Source organism: Gymnoscopelus braueri (genome assembly GCF_963280865.1).
Source record: "Gymnoscopelus braueri genome assembly, chromosome: 9".
NCBI lineage: Eukaryota > Metazoa > Chordata > Actinopteri > Myctophiformes > Myctophidae > Gymnoscopelus > Gymnoscopelus braueri.
This window is the reverse complement of record NC_137610.1, coordinates 27,980,272-27,996,328: the sequence shown is the minus strand read 5'-3', so window position 1 is coordinate 27,996,328 and position 16,057 is coordinate 27,980,272. Positions and strand designations below refer to the sequence as shown.

The 16,057-nt window shown below is 42.6% G+C and overlaps 1 protein-coding gene across 1 annotated transcript in view; it reads right to left on the bottom strand.

The window, feature by feature from the left end:
• The window catches only part of LOC308091277 (A disintegrin and metalloproteinase with thrombospondin motifs 20), a 155,438-nt gene that overhangs the window by 4,148 nt on the left and 135,233 nt on the right, over positions 1 to 16,057 (bottom strand). The window contains 8 exon segments of the mRNA XM_080436754.1: positions 494 to 627; positions 2,418 to 2,512; positions 2,655 to 2,749; positions 4,778 to 4,907; positions 5,548 to 5,570; positions 5,573 to 5,753; positions 6,204 to 6,377; positions 9,246 to 9,422. Of these exon segments, the coding sequence (XP_080292880.1) occupies positions 494 to 627; positions 2,418 to 2,512; positions 2,655 to 2,749; positions 4,778 to 4,907; positions 5,548 to 5,570; positions 5,573 to 5,753; positions 6,204 to 6,377; positions 9,246 to 9,422 (1,009 nt within the window).

Genomic DNA, 16,057 nt, shown 5'->3' with positions numbered 1-16,057 from the left:
ATTTGTGTGTGTGTGTGTGTCCGTGTCCTGCAGGCCAAAGAAAACAAATGTGATGAGGTGTTACATCCCATTATGATGCTCTGAGCTGAAAAGCAGACATGCATATGTGTGCGTGTGTGTGTGCGTGTGCATGTGCATGTGCATGTGCGTCTCAAGGGGCTACAACCTTGGTGATGTGAACCCAGGCCGCTGAAAGGCCATTATCTTGATTCCATAGAGGAGAGTAAAGCAACAAAAAAGAAAAGAAAAAGAAGGTAACGGAAATTGCATGTGGACAGAAGTTGATGTGCACAAGGTGTTATTAGGTATTACAGGGGCAAGGGGCGCACAAAGGTTACAACAACATTGTTGTGTGGTCCTTGTTGGGTGATTTATACCAGTGGTTCTCAAACTTTTTCAAGTCAAGGACCCCCGAAATGATATTGCCGCGGACCCCCCCATCTGAATATGTTTTGTGCTTTTACAGGCAGTCAGGTGGTAATATATGACTCACTGGTGATGCGCATGGAGCCCAGGTCCAGACGCACTTTGCTGAAGAGCGTGTACCCGGCTGCAGAGTAGTCGTTCCTGCAGTCGCAGTCCTGTCTTCTACTGCCGTTGTACGGACATTCAAAGGGGTTCAGCAACCTTTGGGTTCAATGGAACATCAGGGTCATTTTAATAAATATAGTATAATACTTTTTTTGCCTTTACTTAAAGGGACATTTCACTTACAAACATGTTTGGGGTAATTTTAACGTCTACTCTGGCTTTTGTGAGCACCCCAGACAGTTTTTAAGTTGCTTGATTCGGTATTTAGTTATTTCATTTTCATTTTATCAGACACGCCCCCTTCCTATACAAACCCATTGTAACTTAAAGGGATATTTCACTTTCAAAAAAACTTTTGGTCATTTTATCGTCTACTCAGGCACACAGTTTTTAAGTTGCTCGATTCAGTATTTAGACATTTGATATTCATTTTATCAGACACGCCCCCTTTCTATACAAACCCATTGTAACTTCAAACTCCATTTTAACCATGTTAGACTCACTGAAAACACACATCCTTGGTTATGGTGACTGATATTGTCCTAAGAATGTGTGAGGGGGCCGTGTTGTTTTTTCTCATTTTTATTTATTTATTTTTATTTATTGTTTCCATTTTCAAGTACGGTAATTGAAAAAACACGCCCCCCTCACGCATTAGAAGGACAATATCAATCACCAGAACCAAGGACATGTGTTTTCAATGAAGGCGTGTCTGATAAAATGAATATCGAATTATCTAAATACTGAATCAAGCAACTTAAAAACTGTCTGGGGTGCTCATAAAAGCCAGAGTAGACGTTAAAATTACCTCAAACATGTTTGAAAGTGAAATATCCCTTTAACCGGGAAAGCCCCATTGAGATGAAGAGATCAAGAAGACCTGGCCAACACAAGCAGCAGCTCAAATAAAAACAAATCGTTTCACACAAGAATAAAACTAAATAAAATCATCATAGCTCCGCTGAAAGGCTACCATTAATTAGAAACATGGACAAGAAATGTAAAGAGATCAATTCCTTGGCATTTGGGACAGAAGTAGCATAAAAGCATCTTCATACAGCTGAGCTACACTAAAAGCTCTTTCAAAATAAGTAGTACAATGAAGTTACTTTGTACCTAATGTGGTTGAGGACATGTTATGACACTGGGCGCTTGAATAAATGCAATGAAAGCTGCATCACTCTGAAAGTAGTGAGGCTATACCCACTTAAACCCTCTAGTCTAGTAGCAAATGTACCAAATCTGAGTCTGCTATTTTTGGCATATGTTCCCCCCAGAATAGGCATGCAAGGGTTCAAGTGGTTAAAGGACGACTTCAGCCATTTTCAACCTATCTTCATATAATTGGTCCTCCTCATTAAATGCTCATGATAATACGGTAAAATGTTTGTTTACCCCGTCTGTGTCTCAGAGGAGGGCTGTGGACAGTTCAGAAAGCCACCTACCAGTGACATCATTGATGGGGAATCCAAGCTAATAGCTTTCTATTCCTGGAAAAATAGCAGCAAAATAGAGTAATGGGAGCCATTGTTCTCGCGTTCATAAAACAATTATAATAATTGTTTGTTTCTGAAGTGTCCACAGCCCTCCTATGAGACACAGACAGAGTAGAAATTTCTTTTACTATTTTATCATGAGCAGCATTAGTGAGGACCAATTATATGAGGATTGAAGTTGAAAATGGGTGAAGTCGTCCTTTAAGTTTTGCCAATTAAGCCGATCTACAAATGCTTGTAGACAAAGCATAATATGGACGCCAGTAAATAAGGATGCCAGGTTGAAAGTGGTTAGCTTCTTATAGCTAAGCTAGCTGCTCAACAACACTGATTCATAGTCATAGCTCGACAACACATCAAGTCATCCCTGGTGTTCCATTATGCACACACCTGTATCCATACACCTCAGAGTAGTTGTCGGTCTGGCCGCTGCGCAGGGTCACGTACTCCTTGGGAGAATCGGTCTGCATCTCAGCACAGTAGATCTAGATCACAAGGAGGCAACAGACTATAAGCAACGATGGTTGATTTAGAAAGATAGACTATAAGGCTATAAGTCCCGCAGGGACTGTTCAAGATTTGAGTCATGATGTGAGGGAGATTAATATGGACGGCGCAGACACGCACCTGTAGGATCCGTGACTTGACTTTGAGATAGTATTCCCCGTCCATCCTCACACCCTGACTCATCTGGACTTCTCTGCAAGACGTGAACAACTGGCCTGGGGAGGACAGATTATGAAGAAGATGTGAACAACTGGCCTAGGGAGGACAGATTATGAAGAAGATGTGAACAACTGGCCTATAGGGAGGACATATTATGAAGAAGATGTGAACAACTGGCCTATAGGGAGGGCAGATTATGAAGAAGATGTGAACAACTGGCCTAGGGAGGACAGATTATGAAGAAGATGTGAACAACTGGCCTATAGGGAGGACATATTATGAAGAAGATGTGAACAACTGGCCTATAGGGAGGGCAGATTATGAAGAAGATGTGAACAACTGGCCTATAGGGAGGGCAGATTATGAAGAAGATGTGAACAACTGGCCTATAGGGAGGACAGATTATGAAGAAGACGTGAACAACTGGCCTATAGGGAGGGCAGATTATGAAGAAGACGTGAACAACTGGCCTATAGGAGGACAAGTATGAACGTGGGAGAGGAGGTTTAGCACCTCGATGACATGATAAAAGCCAATAAACACCTCCAAAAGAATAGTAAACATAGTACATATGTGATCCTTGGTATTCTTACCAATCAAACTACAGTATCATACTCTTGAGATTGAAAATACTAATTGTATTTGCTTTTGCTGGTGAAACCCTCAGAATTTCATGAGGACATCATTAAGACATGGGTGTGTAATGTGTACAGTACAAACAAACCAGTCCATAAAAGTTTTGACACCCAAAGCCACATGTTGTATACTATGTATTCCAGCCCCATCCCTCCCCTTTGTGTGGCAGGCACACCCACGCATCCACTCAGAGACTTCTTCATGAATGCCTTTGGACACATGAGCACATGTATACATTCATGCACTCGCCGACGCCACATTACATGACTTCATACACATCTCATACTAAGGACCGCAATGGAAACAAGCTGTCAGCCTTTTTTTCTGTTATCCTTATGATTATGGTAGGTCACATGTTTGTTATTATTGCATATGTTTTTTCATGATCAATAAAGATGAAAAAGTTTGCAAAACCACAATGAAAACCAACAAAGCTAGTATAATCCAACGATTTTAAGTAATGTAAAAAAAGAGAGAAAACCCCACTATCCCTTTTATTTCCATTTCCTCTTGTGCTGTCCCAGGGTACTGGTGGTGAGGCCAGATTGCTCTGATTAGCTGATTAGCATTAATACTTGACCGCTGAACTGGCTGTCACTCGAGCATATCATTTTAATTCCACCAGAGCCTGACTTGGCAGCGGGCCGTCGGGACGGCCCAGCGGTCCATAGCGAAACCTCGGGGCCGCGTCTAAACGTCTGAAAATGTGGGGAACGAACCTGAAAAACATTTTGGCCCGCTGCCTGATTCTACTTGCAACACAGCTGGCACGCCTCACAACCCCGCCCCCACGGGGCAGTTTAAAACGACAATTTACAGAAAACTGCGGACTATTTTCTACTCTGATTATGTTCCATAATAAGCACGCTACGGAGATTCTTTAAGTCAAGGTTCTGCCCGACGTGTTTAAAAACATAAGTTTGACTTTCGATAAACGCAACCAGATATGGAGTTGGCTGCCATACCTGGCGCAGTCAATTTAATACGATTACTTTTACACATTTTCTGTTTGGCATTAAGCGCTAAACAGACCAGAACACTTGGCGTGGATGCTCCATTGGAGCTATATTGTTCATGGGTGCTGAAATAATAGCTGTGAGTACATGCAGAAGAAGAAGAAGAGGAGAAGGGAAGGGAAGGGAAGGGAAGGGAAGGGAAGGGAAGGGAAGGGAAGGGAAGGGAAGGGAAGGGAAGGGAAGGGAAGGGAAGGGAAGGGAAGGGAAGGGAAGGGAAGGGAAGGGAAGGGAAGGGAAGGGAAGGGAACTACATGTACTGTAGATGGACGGGCGTGGATTGAGGTGCAAAAAAAAAATCTGAGTTGGGGAAAATATGCATACAAGAAACTGAATTTGAGGTTTCATGTGAACTCTAGGGGGTAGCAATTGCCATCCCCTGAGACCCCAAATGACACCCCTAAACAGAACAGAACAGAACAGAACAGAACTCACATTCTCTTTCTCGGCATGCAGCTTGGGACTCGGGTTTCTCAGCTGGACTGCAGTGCTTGGACGGCTGGCCTTTGGGTGTCACACACCACACCCCCCGCTCCATCACACCCGCCCCACAGGTCTGGGAACACTGAAACACGCACGCGCACGCACACACACACACACACACACACACACACACACACACACACACACACACACACACACACACACACACACACACACACACACACACACACACACAATGCATCATTAGTTGCTTGTACTGTATGTCCAAAACCGTTTTTTTATTATTATTTTAAAATACATTTTAGTATAATGAAATAGCCGATGTACAATCCCACAACGTGTCGCTAGGTTGTGGGCTTGTACTGTAGATCGTCTATTTTCACTACTTTTGTGCGACACTGGATGACGAAGTAGGGCATTAATTTACGAAAACATGAATTCCCCTTCATCATGCTCCATCCAATTTAATTAGAAGCACTGTGAAAAGGCTCTGCATAGCTAAATAATGACCCTAACTAACGCTTCATTTATACTATATATATATATAATACAACTGTTCTCTGCATAGCTAAATAATGACCCTAACTAACACTTAATTTATACTCCTTGGCATGACGCCTTGCATCATTAGCTCGGTAATCTGTTCCTTGAGGCAAGTGACAAATAAACTTTAAACAAGCTTAAACAAGTTCCTGAGCACACACACACACACACACACACACACACACACACACACACACACACACACACACACACACTACCTTGCTCCACGGACCAGCTTTCAGTAGGCGGCGTGTGGACAGTCTCTGAGGAGGCACTGCTGGGTGGCATCAGGGTGGGGCTCGGGGCAGTGGGTGCTGGCAGAGGGCTGGGTGTGGGGGGTGTATGGGTGCAGGGCCTGGGACGAGGGCTGCACGGAGCAGGACACCATACGCTGCTGGTAGCCCACCCCACAGCTGGCAGAGCACTGAGCAACACACACACACACACACACACACACACAATATTGGCACACATATCTCAAAATCTTCAAAGGTGTCTTGATTTGATTACGACAATGATGTACGTTTGACTCCACTACATTTCTAGGAGGGGAAAAAGTACCTTATTAACCTCTTATAGGCCCTATTTCAAATGAAGTGCAAACAGCCGCTCTATAAGCTCACGACGCGGCACACTGCAAGCTTATAGATCGGTTATTGTCTCCGCCAGGCCGAAGACAAAAATGTAGAAAATTGTCGATCTACAAGCTCACAACGAGTCGCATTGTGACGCGTCGTGAGCTTATAGATCGGCTATTTTCAATTAAAAATAATAACAAAATTGTTCATTAATCGTAATCGACAAAGTTTGAAAATAATGGTGGTACTGATTTGAAATCATATGGCCCCTGGCCGCACTTCCACTCCTGTCCTACCTGTGACCACTGGCCCATCATCCAGGTGTAGTGGCAGGGCGGTGCGCTGCAGGGCCGCTGGACGGCGGGACGGGGCGACGGCTCACAGTACTGGTCCTGGACGGGGGTCCTCCCTGGCCCCCCCACGCACCCCACCTCCCTGCTGCTCACACCTTCACCACACGTCACGTTACACTGCAAGCACATGGTGGAAGGACGGGACGCTTAGTACATTTTACTCAAGTACTGTACTGTCCCTTAAGTACTATTTAGAGTAACTCTTGTATTTTCATTTTTCAATACTTACAGAGAGACAGAGATAGAGATAGATACATTTTTCAATACTATACTTCTACTCCGCTATATCTCCGCTACAATTATTTGACGGCTTTCGGTGCTATTGTGGTGCCAGTACTTTTGAACTTTTACTTCAAGTACATTTTGAATACAGGCCTTTTACTTGTAACAGAGAATTTTTTTTCTTTTACATTGTAGAATTGGTTCTTTTATTTATAAAAAACTCTCCGTACTTCTTCCACCACTGAGAGCGAGGCAGGTTAACCACCAGGGTGAGAAGACATGTAATCATGTCATCAAGATAAGCCTTGTTTCCTCGAGAGGCCGGTGCTGCTGGGAGACCTGTTGATCAGTGTCTGATTGCAACCAGAGGGGGCAGTGTTGAGCTGAAAGCAGAGCTCTCACCATCGTTTCAGTCTCCAGATGGACAAAGACCTCAGCAGTAAGAGAAGCTGCTCTGTCTGGATGCATTAAGAGCTATATTTCAGTGCTCATGTTAAAATAAGTATTGTATGACAGTGACTACAGTGACTGTCTCAACCATATGGTTCAGTTAACGTTGCTAACAAAACGTCACAGTCGGGTGGAAACCTTGTAGTCCAAAACAGCTACTTTTGAGCAGAGCCGTGTAAGAGAGTTATGACACTCGCGTTGACTCCCATTGGAAGTCAATGGAATGCGGAAGTGCTCTGTCTATCTCAATGAGATAGTTACAATGTTTGGAACTGTAGCCCATAGCAGCCCGCTTTGCGGCGAGATCAAAGCGTGACGGAACTCTCTCTTCTACACTCTGCTTTTGAGGAAATGAGAGGAATTTTTTTTCCATGTTCCAATGGTAGTTATTATTTAGTCACAAGCTCTTTGTTAATACTTTTCATTAGTTCAACATTTATAAAACCCACAGACACACTTCACTTTCAATGTCACTATCAAATATTTAAAAATCTACAAGCTCACGACGCGTTGTGAGCTTGTAGATCTGCTATTTTCGCTACTTTTGCACAAACATAATAGCTTGAAACATATGGAGAATGGAGATACAAGGTTTTCTGCCCAACGTTCTGTTAGAATAAGTATTGTATGACAGTGTGACTACACCGGTCTCAACCATATGGCTCAGTTATCATCACTAACATAAACGGAGAGACAAATCATGGCTGGACAGTTAAAGCTGCGTTTAACCCCCCAGTCCACTGATGCTTTATGGGCCAATCACGTGCGGCGACAGCAATCAGGAAGTTGAAATACATTTTGCATGCAGTAACGCGCCATATGTGTGCGTGTGTGTGTGTGTGTGTGTGTGTGTGTGTGTGTGTGTGTGTGTGTGTGTGCAGTGTAAAACGATGATGACAACATTGGCCCATTTCGGGCCAAACAGTGATGATAGGAAGGAGGTTGTAATGAATGAATGAATGGAGGAAACACAGATGGAGACATCCCCCGCACCCCCTGCAGTACTAGGACCTAACGTAACTGTCCTTAAATGTCCTTAAATGGCATCTCTGCTGAGGATCAAAGCAGGAGACACAAAGTAGTGAAGACAGGGAGAGAGTGAGACAGCAAGAGAGAGAGAGAGAGATAATACTGCTAGCATCATCACCCACAGCAGTGCTTCTCAGTGCTACAGTGCTGCTACAGCACATGCATCGGCCCTTTGAGGTCATGATGCGACAGTTAAGTTTTAATGCATTAGTTGGGTTCAAACTGGGGGGTCTGCTGCCAAATACATATTTTGGGTATTTGACATGAAAAGGTTTGAGAACCACTTTCTCTAAAATGGACCCGAGTTGACTCTGTACTTTTTCTCCCGTCGACACCAAATCCCTCTGCCAAAAATAGCAGATCTACAAGCAAGTTAATTGCTCAGGAATCCAGTGCTGATTCCTAAACAATATGTAAAAATATGATGTTTTAGAAATATTGCTGTTCTTCATATGGCCAACCAGGTGAAGAAATCACAGACTGAGGCTTTAACCTTTGCTTTTATACGAAATATCCCAGACTATTAAGATTTTATGGAAGATGCTTCTGAACATATTGACCACTTCAAATGCTCTAATCTTAAGATAATAACCGAGCGACTCATTGAGAGCTTGCGGATAGGCTGACTTCTATGAAATCAGTTGTGGCCACTGAGAACTTGAATCCATGGGTTCAAGTGTTTTAATGCAGTGTGCAGAGTGCATTCACTGCCTTCCAGAACACACAGCTGGTGCTCTGACGATCTACGGAGCTCCGTGAGCGTTTCCCTGCCAAAAAAAAGAAAGAAAAGAAAAGAAAAACCCTGCGAGATGATTTAACATCTGTCTCCCACACTAACATCATGGCGGCATCTTCATTGAAAACACAGACTGCAGCTGAAAGGTGCCTGGCCCGTCGACGGATATATGGAGATTAATTAAGAGGAGAAGGCAACTCTGTTATGACGTCTCTCACGCGTTCGGTGCTGTTAGGGCCGTCGCTTTGTCACAAGAGCATGTTTCCAAAACAGCTGGGAGGAGGAGAGGAGTTGAAAGACGGAGGGAGAGAGGGAGAGAAGAGGAGAGAGATACAGTAGAAGAGAGAGAAGATACAGAGATAAAAGACAGATAGAAGAGAGAGGTAGACACAGGAGAGAGAGAGAGAGAGAGAGAGAGAGAGATTCCCTGGACATTTATGTGAAAAGGGCTTAAGAAAAAGAAAGACACACACACACACACACACACACACACACACACACACACACACACACACACACACACACACACAGAGGGAGAGGCTGCTTACATCTTGCCATTCTCCAACCACCCAGGTGTAATGGGTGCACTCTTCGTTAGCTTGACAGGGCTGGACGATGGCGGGGCGAGCGAGCATGTTACACAGCTCCTCTCTCACCTTCCCGGTGCCCTTCAGCCTGCAGTAGATGTCTCGCTTCCGGACCCCGACTCCGCAGGTGACAGAACACTGGTAGAGACACAGAGAGAATGACACAACGCATGTCAGAATGACAAGAAACCTAATATTTTTTTACCAATCTTTTTTTTTTAAATATTTTGTGCTCTCACATATAATGTACATGTATATTTGTATACTATTGTTGTTAGCGGGTGTTTTTTATGTGTGTGTACATTTTCTTACTGATTTTCTTTGAATATTAATTAATGTTTATTTGTATATTTGTTTTATTATTTGTTCTGCTGAAAGTTAAAAACTCAAATAAAGTTTTGAGCATAAAAAAAGAATTACAAGAAACCTATGAACAGAAGGAACACTAGAGACAGTGAGAATGACACAACGCATGTCAGAATGACAAGAAACCTATAGTATGAACAGAACACTGGTAGAGAATGACAAAAACCGACAAACGCACGTCAGAATGACAAGAAACCCCAGACAAACAGAATGATTTCAAACAACGACAGTGTTGTGCCAACTGCCAAGGACCGCCCATACCTTCATCTAATTGGTTGAAATGAAAGAACCCCATTCTGCCAGCTGACTCGGTGGTGTGCTGAGATAAGCATTAGACTTCCAGAGTGGATGGAAGACGGGAATAGGCAAGAACACCCACTTAGGAGAACACTTAGTGTACCATTTCTTACCAAGCGGTGGAGCATGGGATGTGCTAGCAGTAGCTTCCTAAATTAATGATCAAAGATCATACTATGTGTTTATTATTACTAATATTATTTCTGTGGGAAAAAAAATCATTGTTTTATTTGATGGCCTTCCTGCCCTGGCATTTGGCCTTTGTGCCCTCAAAAAATGCACACCACCAAAGGCCAAGTGGCCGTGCCCATGATAAAATTACGAAATTCCAGGCCTGTTCTATAGCTAGCTGACATGTCATGTTCGTTTATAGTGGGGACCGGTGTCAATGTGGCATTAATACTTCAAAACATGCTTTGTTTGGTCTGCAGACTCAGCATCTCCGCTCTGAATCACCTTTAATGATGTGGTCCGACCGTACAAAGCAGCACGCTATAGTTTGTCATGTCTTTGTAGAGTCATGTTTCTGGGTTCAAAGTCACACGCGGGATGGGGTCTATCACAGCATCTCTTTGATGTCCTTTAGGAGTGGGACAGAATACCTGCATACGGAGGGAGCCCTCTTGTTTACTTCAAGCCCGATTCATACTCCGTCGTACAACGGCGGCACGTGCCGAAACTTTCCGCCATTTAAAAAAAATACATACTTCCACTGCACCCTCAGAGGCAAATATTAAACTTTTTTACTCCAACTACAATTATTTGAAAACTTTACTTACTAGTTTATTTTCACTACTTTAAGTGCGACACTCTTGTTTGATGAAGGAGGGCATTCATTTACGGAGAAAACATAAAAAGTGGAAATATGGAGATACAAGCTTTCTTTCTGCCGACGGCATTAAGGAATAAGGCCTCGATCCCCTCCTTTTTGCTCATTACATCTTTGTCCGGGCCGGGTCAGATTTACTTTTGTTCTCGGTCCAGAGTCTGAGAAAGTCTTAAGAAAACACACACGCGCACACACACAAAAACCAACATCCTCGTTGTTCAGCCACACACCCTGCAATGATAACATTGAGATCCTAATGAGAAATGAGCAACGCAAATACATCTGGAAACCTCTGGAAACCCCTGGAAACGCGATACCCTGCACTGTGTAAAATGCACAGACTGGTCCGGCTGTGCACAATCACGGAGGGCCTTAGCCGTGATCTGAAAGAAGGTCCACGGGAAGGTTGCACGGAAATCTGCCTTATCAGCAGTGCTGGAAAAAGTACTCAATAAGTAAAAGTAAAAGTACCATTATGCAGAGTGTCCCATTTCACAAGTTTTCAAATGTGTAAAATCAAATGTATAAAAATCTTTTGAAAATGGCCGAAATGTATATAAGGCTGAAGTGGTTAATGTATGTTTTGCAATAATAATCAAAATCTACAAAGTAACTAGTAACTAAAGTTTTCAAATAATTGTAGTGCAGTAAAAGTACGATATTTCCCTCTGAGATGTAGTGGAGTAGAAGTAAAAGTATTGGAAATTGGAAATACTCAAGTAAAGTGCAAATACCTCAATATTGTACTTATGTACAGTACTTACTGTAAGTAAATGTACTTAGTTACTTTACACCACTGCTTATCAGTGTAACACTATCTACTGTATGTGCCATCGTGCGGTTGGTTACGCTGTTACAAGTAAAAATCTTCTATTAAAAAAATGTACGTGCAAAAATATTGGCATCAAAATATATTTAAAATGTACTCAAAGTAAAAGTACTCATTCACTCAAAATGTGAGCTTATAGATCGGCTATTTTCACTATTTTAAAACGTTTATTAAAATAATACTATTAAAAAAGAACGGTTTTGGACATACAAGGTTTCCGGCCCGACATCGATGATATCCTAAAGCGAGAGGTCCACCACGATACTGTTGGAGCTGCATGTTGTTGAGACCGGCCGGCCGATAACTGTTACTGATTTAGGAAACTTGATTCTAATCTGGCTGCAGGAGACTTATGGCTTTCCTTGTTAGAGATGACACACAGGCGGAGCTGAGAAATGAGGAGACTATTTGATGTCGGAGTGTTGAGTAGCTCCAGACCCTAGAGCCAGCCGTCTGCTGGCTATCTACGATAATACGTGTGTGTGAGTGTGTGTGTGTGTGTGTGTGTGTGTGTGTGTGTGTGTGTGTGTGTGTGTGTGTATGTGTGTGTGTGTGTGTGTGTGTGTGTGTGTGTGTGTGTGTGTGTGTGTGTGTGTGTGTGTGTGTGTGTGTGTGTGTGTGTGTGTGTGTGTGTGTGTGTGTGTGTGTGTGTGTGTGTGTGTGGGGGGGGGGGGGGGGGGGGGGGTTGGGGGGGTTGGAGGTCGAAGAGAGGCGAGGATATGAAAGCACTGTGCAAACGGTGTTAAAGGAGTAGTTCACCCAAGAAATTACTTATTTTCTGTCAATTACTCACCCCACGAAGCCTCGAATTCATGGAGATTGTTTTGTTTTCGTCGCATTCCTAAACCAATAATTTGATGACTCAATGTCTCAATGGAGACTCTTTGAATCTCCGCCGGCAGGGGAGCGGTGTGTAATTGATAGAAAATAAGTACGTTTGGGTGAACTACTCCTTTAAGGGCGATTTATACTCAGTGACAGTGTCACACACTGAAAATAGCTGATCTACAAGCTCACAACCCGTCGCACTGCGATGCGTTGCGACCTTGAGATCAGCTTTTTTTTCTCGAAAGATTCCGACAATTTTGAAAACTTTTGAAAAACTAGTGAAATGGGACATTCTGCAAAATGAGTACTTTTACTTTTGGTACTTTAAGCATATTTTGATTTTTTGTAAGTAAAAATGTCGACATTTACTGCTTCTTTTGGGCTTGTTTTCCAAGACCTGGTTGCTTATTTCTCTCACTAAACATGGCAACGTTGAAAGGCCAAATGAGGAACAACGCCACAGTTCATAGAGATACATACAGTGGCCGAACACAGTATTGCGGGTCGTCTTTAGATCCCATATTCTGAGAGGACATTGAGCCCTCATTGGCTAAAGGACCAGCCAATGAGGAAAAAGTCACGCAAATGTCAGGACTAGCGAGTGTACATGTAGACCAGGTTTTGCAAACTGGTAAAAAATAAGTACGGAGCACGTTCATCCACCACTGGCCTACATGCCCTATTAAGAGGTGGGGGAGGGGGGGGGGCTGCCCTAACGGGGGGTCCCGCATGCTGCTGCTGCTGCTGAGGTTTTCATAGTTGTCACAGGAATGGATGTTAAGATATAAAACATGTCTTTATGCTCTGGCTGAGGATTTCATGCTTACTGGTGGTATGTGTGGAGGCACACATGATTACTTCCAGACACCAGAGAGGGAGGGAGAGAGGGAGAGAGAGAGAGAGAGAGAGAGAGAGAGAGAGAGAGAGAGAGAGAGAGAGAGAGAGAGAGAGTCCTTCAATGTTCAGAGGAGTGTCAGGAGGCTCAGGGTTTTCTCACACCGGTGATAAGGAGGATTGTTTGTCTTCATTCTAACTTTTTGTGATTTTTCGTAGATTAACGCCCTACTTGATCATAGCGTCACACAAAAGCATCAAAAGTATCAGTTCTGGGGGGCGCCCGCTGGCCTGGCGGTCCGGGCGCATGCCGCATATAGGCTCTAGTGGAGCCTGGCAGTGTGTCGTGGGTTAGAATCCCACAGAACACAGGTTCTCCTCCTCCTCCCTAAGAATGCTGCACTGCTCTATGTCTAGTTTGCTTCTGGACAGCCTCCCTCCTCCCGGTGACCTTGTCAGACCGTGACAAAGCATCCTTCCACTAACTGCGTCTGCGTGATAAATTTGAGTCTTTCACGTCGTCTCTCTGTCAGCTCCCCCCAGCTGACTGCAGCGCCCCCTACCCAGCGGGTTAATAAATACAAAAATATATATTACAAAATAAGAGATAAAAATTGCCAAAAGGTAAGAAAATTTGCTAAAATAGACGATGTACAAGCTCACAGCGTGTCAGTCACATCGATGTCAGTCACATCGATGACTGACATCGGTTTTGAGCTTGTAGATCGGCTATTTTCACTATCCGTCGTACGTCAAAGTATATAGGGCTTTACTCTCGGGCTACAAAATTATAGTTTTACGATTCTGACAATTTTAGCACGAGTTGCATTGCAAAATGTTTCTTTATCCATCTGTCATTTGATGCAAAAAACGCCCTTAGAAGCGAGCGGCCCAATGTGCAGTCTATTAGCTGCACTCTCAAAAAGCATGCAAAAAAACTAATTATTTGAAAGTACGTTTTACGAAAGAAACGAGGATGATGATGATGATGTTAATGATGATGATGATGATGAAAAGTGCATTCTGTCATGACACCCTCATGAAGGAATGTAGGAAAAACCAAAATGCTGGAGAATGAAACTTGTGGATTAACTAATAACCGACAGAAAGCAGTGCAGCTCTGTCGGTGTGTGTGGTCCTGGTCCATAAAGGAGATTCACAACCAGTCTCACAGCAAAATGCTGAGTGTTGGTAGGGTAAGTGATATTCCTTTGTTAAAATAAGTGTTAAATAACTATATAGTCTGAGAGTAATCATTATTATAGAGTAGAAAAAAGAGAGAAAGGAGCGCATCTGTTTGGCTGTAGTAAAAATCCACAAAAATTTGCTCATTGGTACAAATGGGTGACAAATTTGATGCAAAAAAAGAGATGAGGGCCCAGACCGCTGGCCTAGCGGTCCTTGCACTTAGGCGTGACAAGAGGTATTGCATGAAACTCAAACGGAACAACTGGCCTTCCCAAACATTCTCTCTTCTTATAGCTCAACAGTAAACATGTCTTCGCTCGAGTGGACAGACCCTGCTTAAGTTATGGATTGACGCTTTAATTTAGATCTGAAAGTGTGAAGAGTTTACATCTTTACACTTTTACACTTCAGAAAAATAGGATATCTCACTCAGATACATCGATGCAACACCTCTGCAACACCCAGGACTTCTTTTACTGTACAGCTGAGAATCATCTCACTAAGCATAGAATCTCAGTGTTGGGTATACAAAGTGGAGTGTATTGCATAAATAAACAGTTATGCAAAGCCTGCCTGCTGTGTTTAGCTGGCCGTTGGAGGAAATGGCACATTGCTCTTGAACATGTGTAAACTGATGGGTGATTGGACAGGTGCTCTGTCTGTGTACACACGACCTACGGCCTACATCTGGGACCCCTGGGAAACGCCTGGCCCCGTTCAGTGGTGGACAGTAACTAAAGTACATTTACTTGAGTACTGCACTTAAGTCAAATATATTTTGTCCAAAACAGGCCACTCCTGCAAACTTTGGACGCAAATCTTAGCCAACAAGGATAGAATATGAAATATTTGACTAATCTGACTTGATCACGTGACTATAGAGATACTGTGTACCGATTTGTGTGATGTTTGGACAAAATTTGTCCAAACATCACCAGTTAAAAATGTATATAACGATAGAAAGCAATAAAGGATTTTTTAACACTCATCTTCTAATTATTATCATTACAAACTAATTAAATAACCCTTGTTGTAAAAAAAACGAAGTTGTCCTTTAAGATCGTCTATTTCCGAATAGACAAAGTATAAAATAGGGCTTAATTGGTCACGGCATGTTTTGTAATAATAATCTAAAGTAAATTGTAACTAAAAGTTTCAAATAATTGTAGTGTAGTAAAAGAGTACAACATTTGCCTCTGAGACCTGGTGGAGTAGAAATTAAAATAAGTACAGTACTTGAGTAAACGTACTTTGTAAGTTACTTCTCAGGATTTTTTTTTTTAAGTAAAAGTATCAATACTGCAATGTAGAAATACTCTGTTACAAGTAAAAGTCCGGAATTCAAAATTGACTTGAGTAAAAGTACAAAAGTATTGGCATCAAAATGTATTTAAAGTACCAAAAGTAAAATTAGTGGTAAATAGCAGATCTACAAGCTCACAATCTACAAGCTCATGCGACGGGCTATTTTCAAATGACCAAAATGTATATAGGGCTGAAGTGGTTAATGTATGTTCTGTAATAATAATCTAAATCTACAAAGTAACTAGTAACTAAAGTTTTCAAATAAAGTGGAGTAAAAGCACAATATTTGGATCAGAA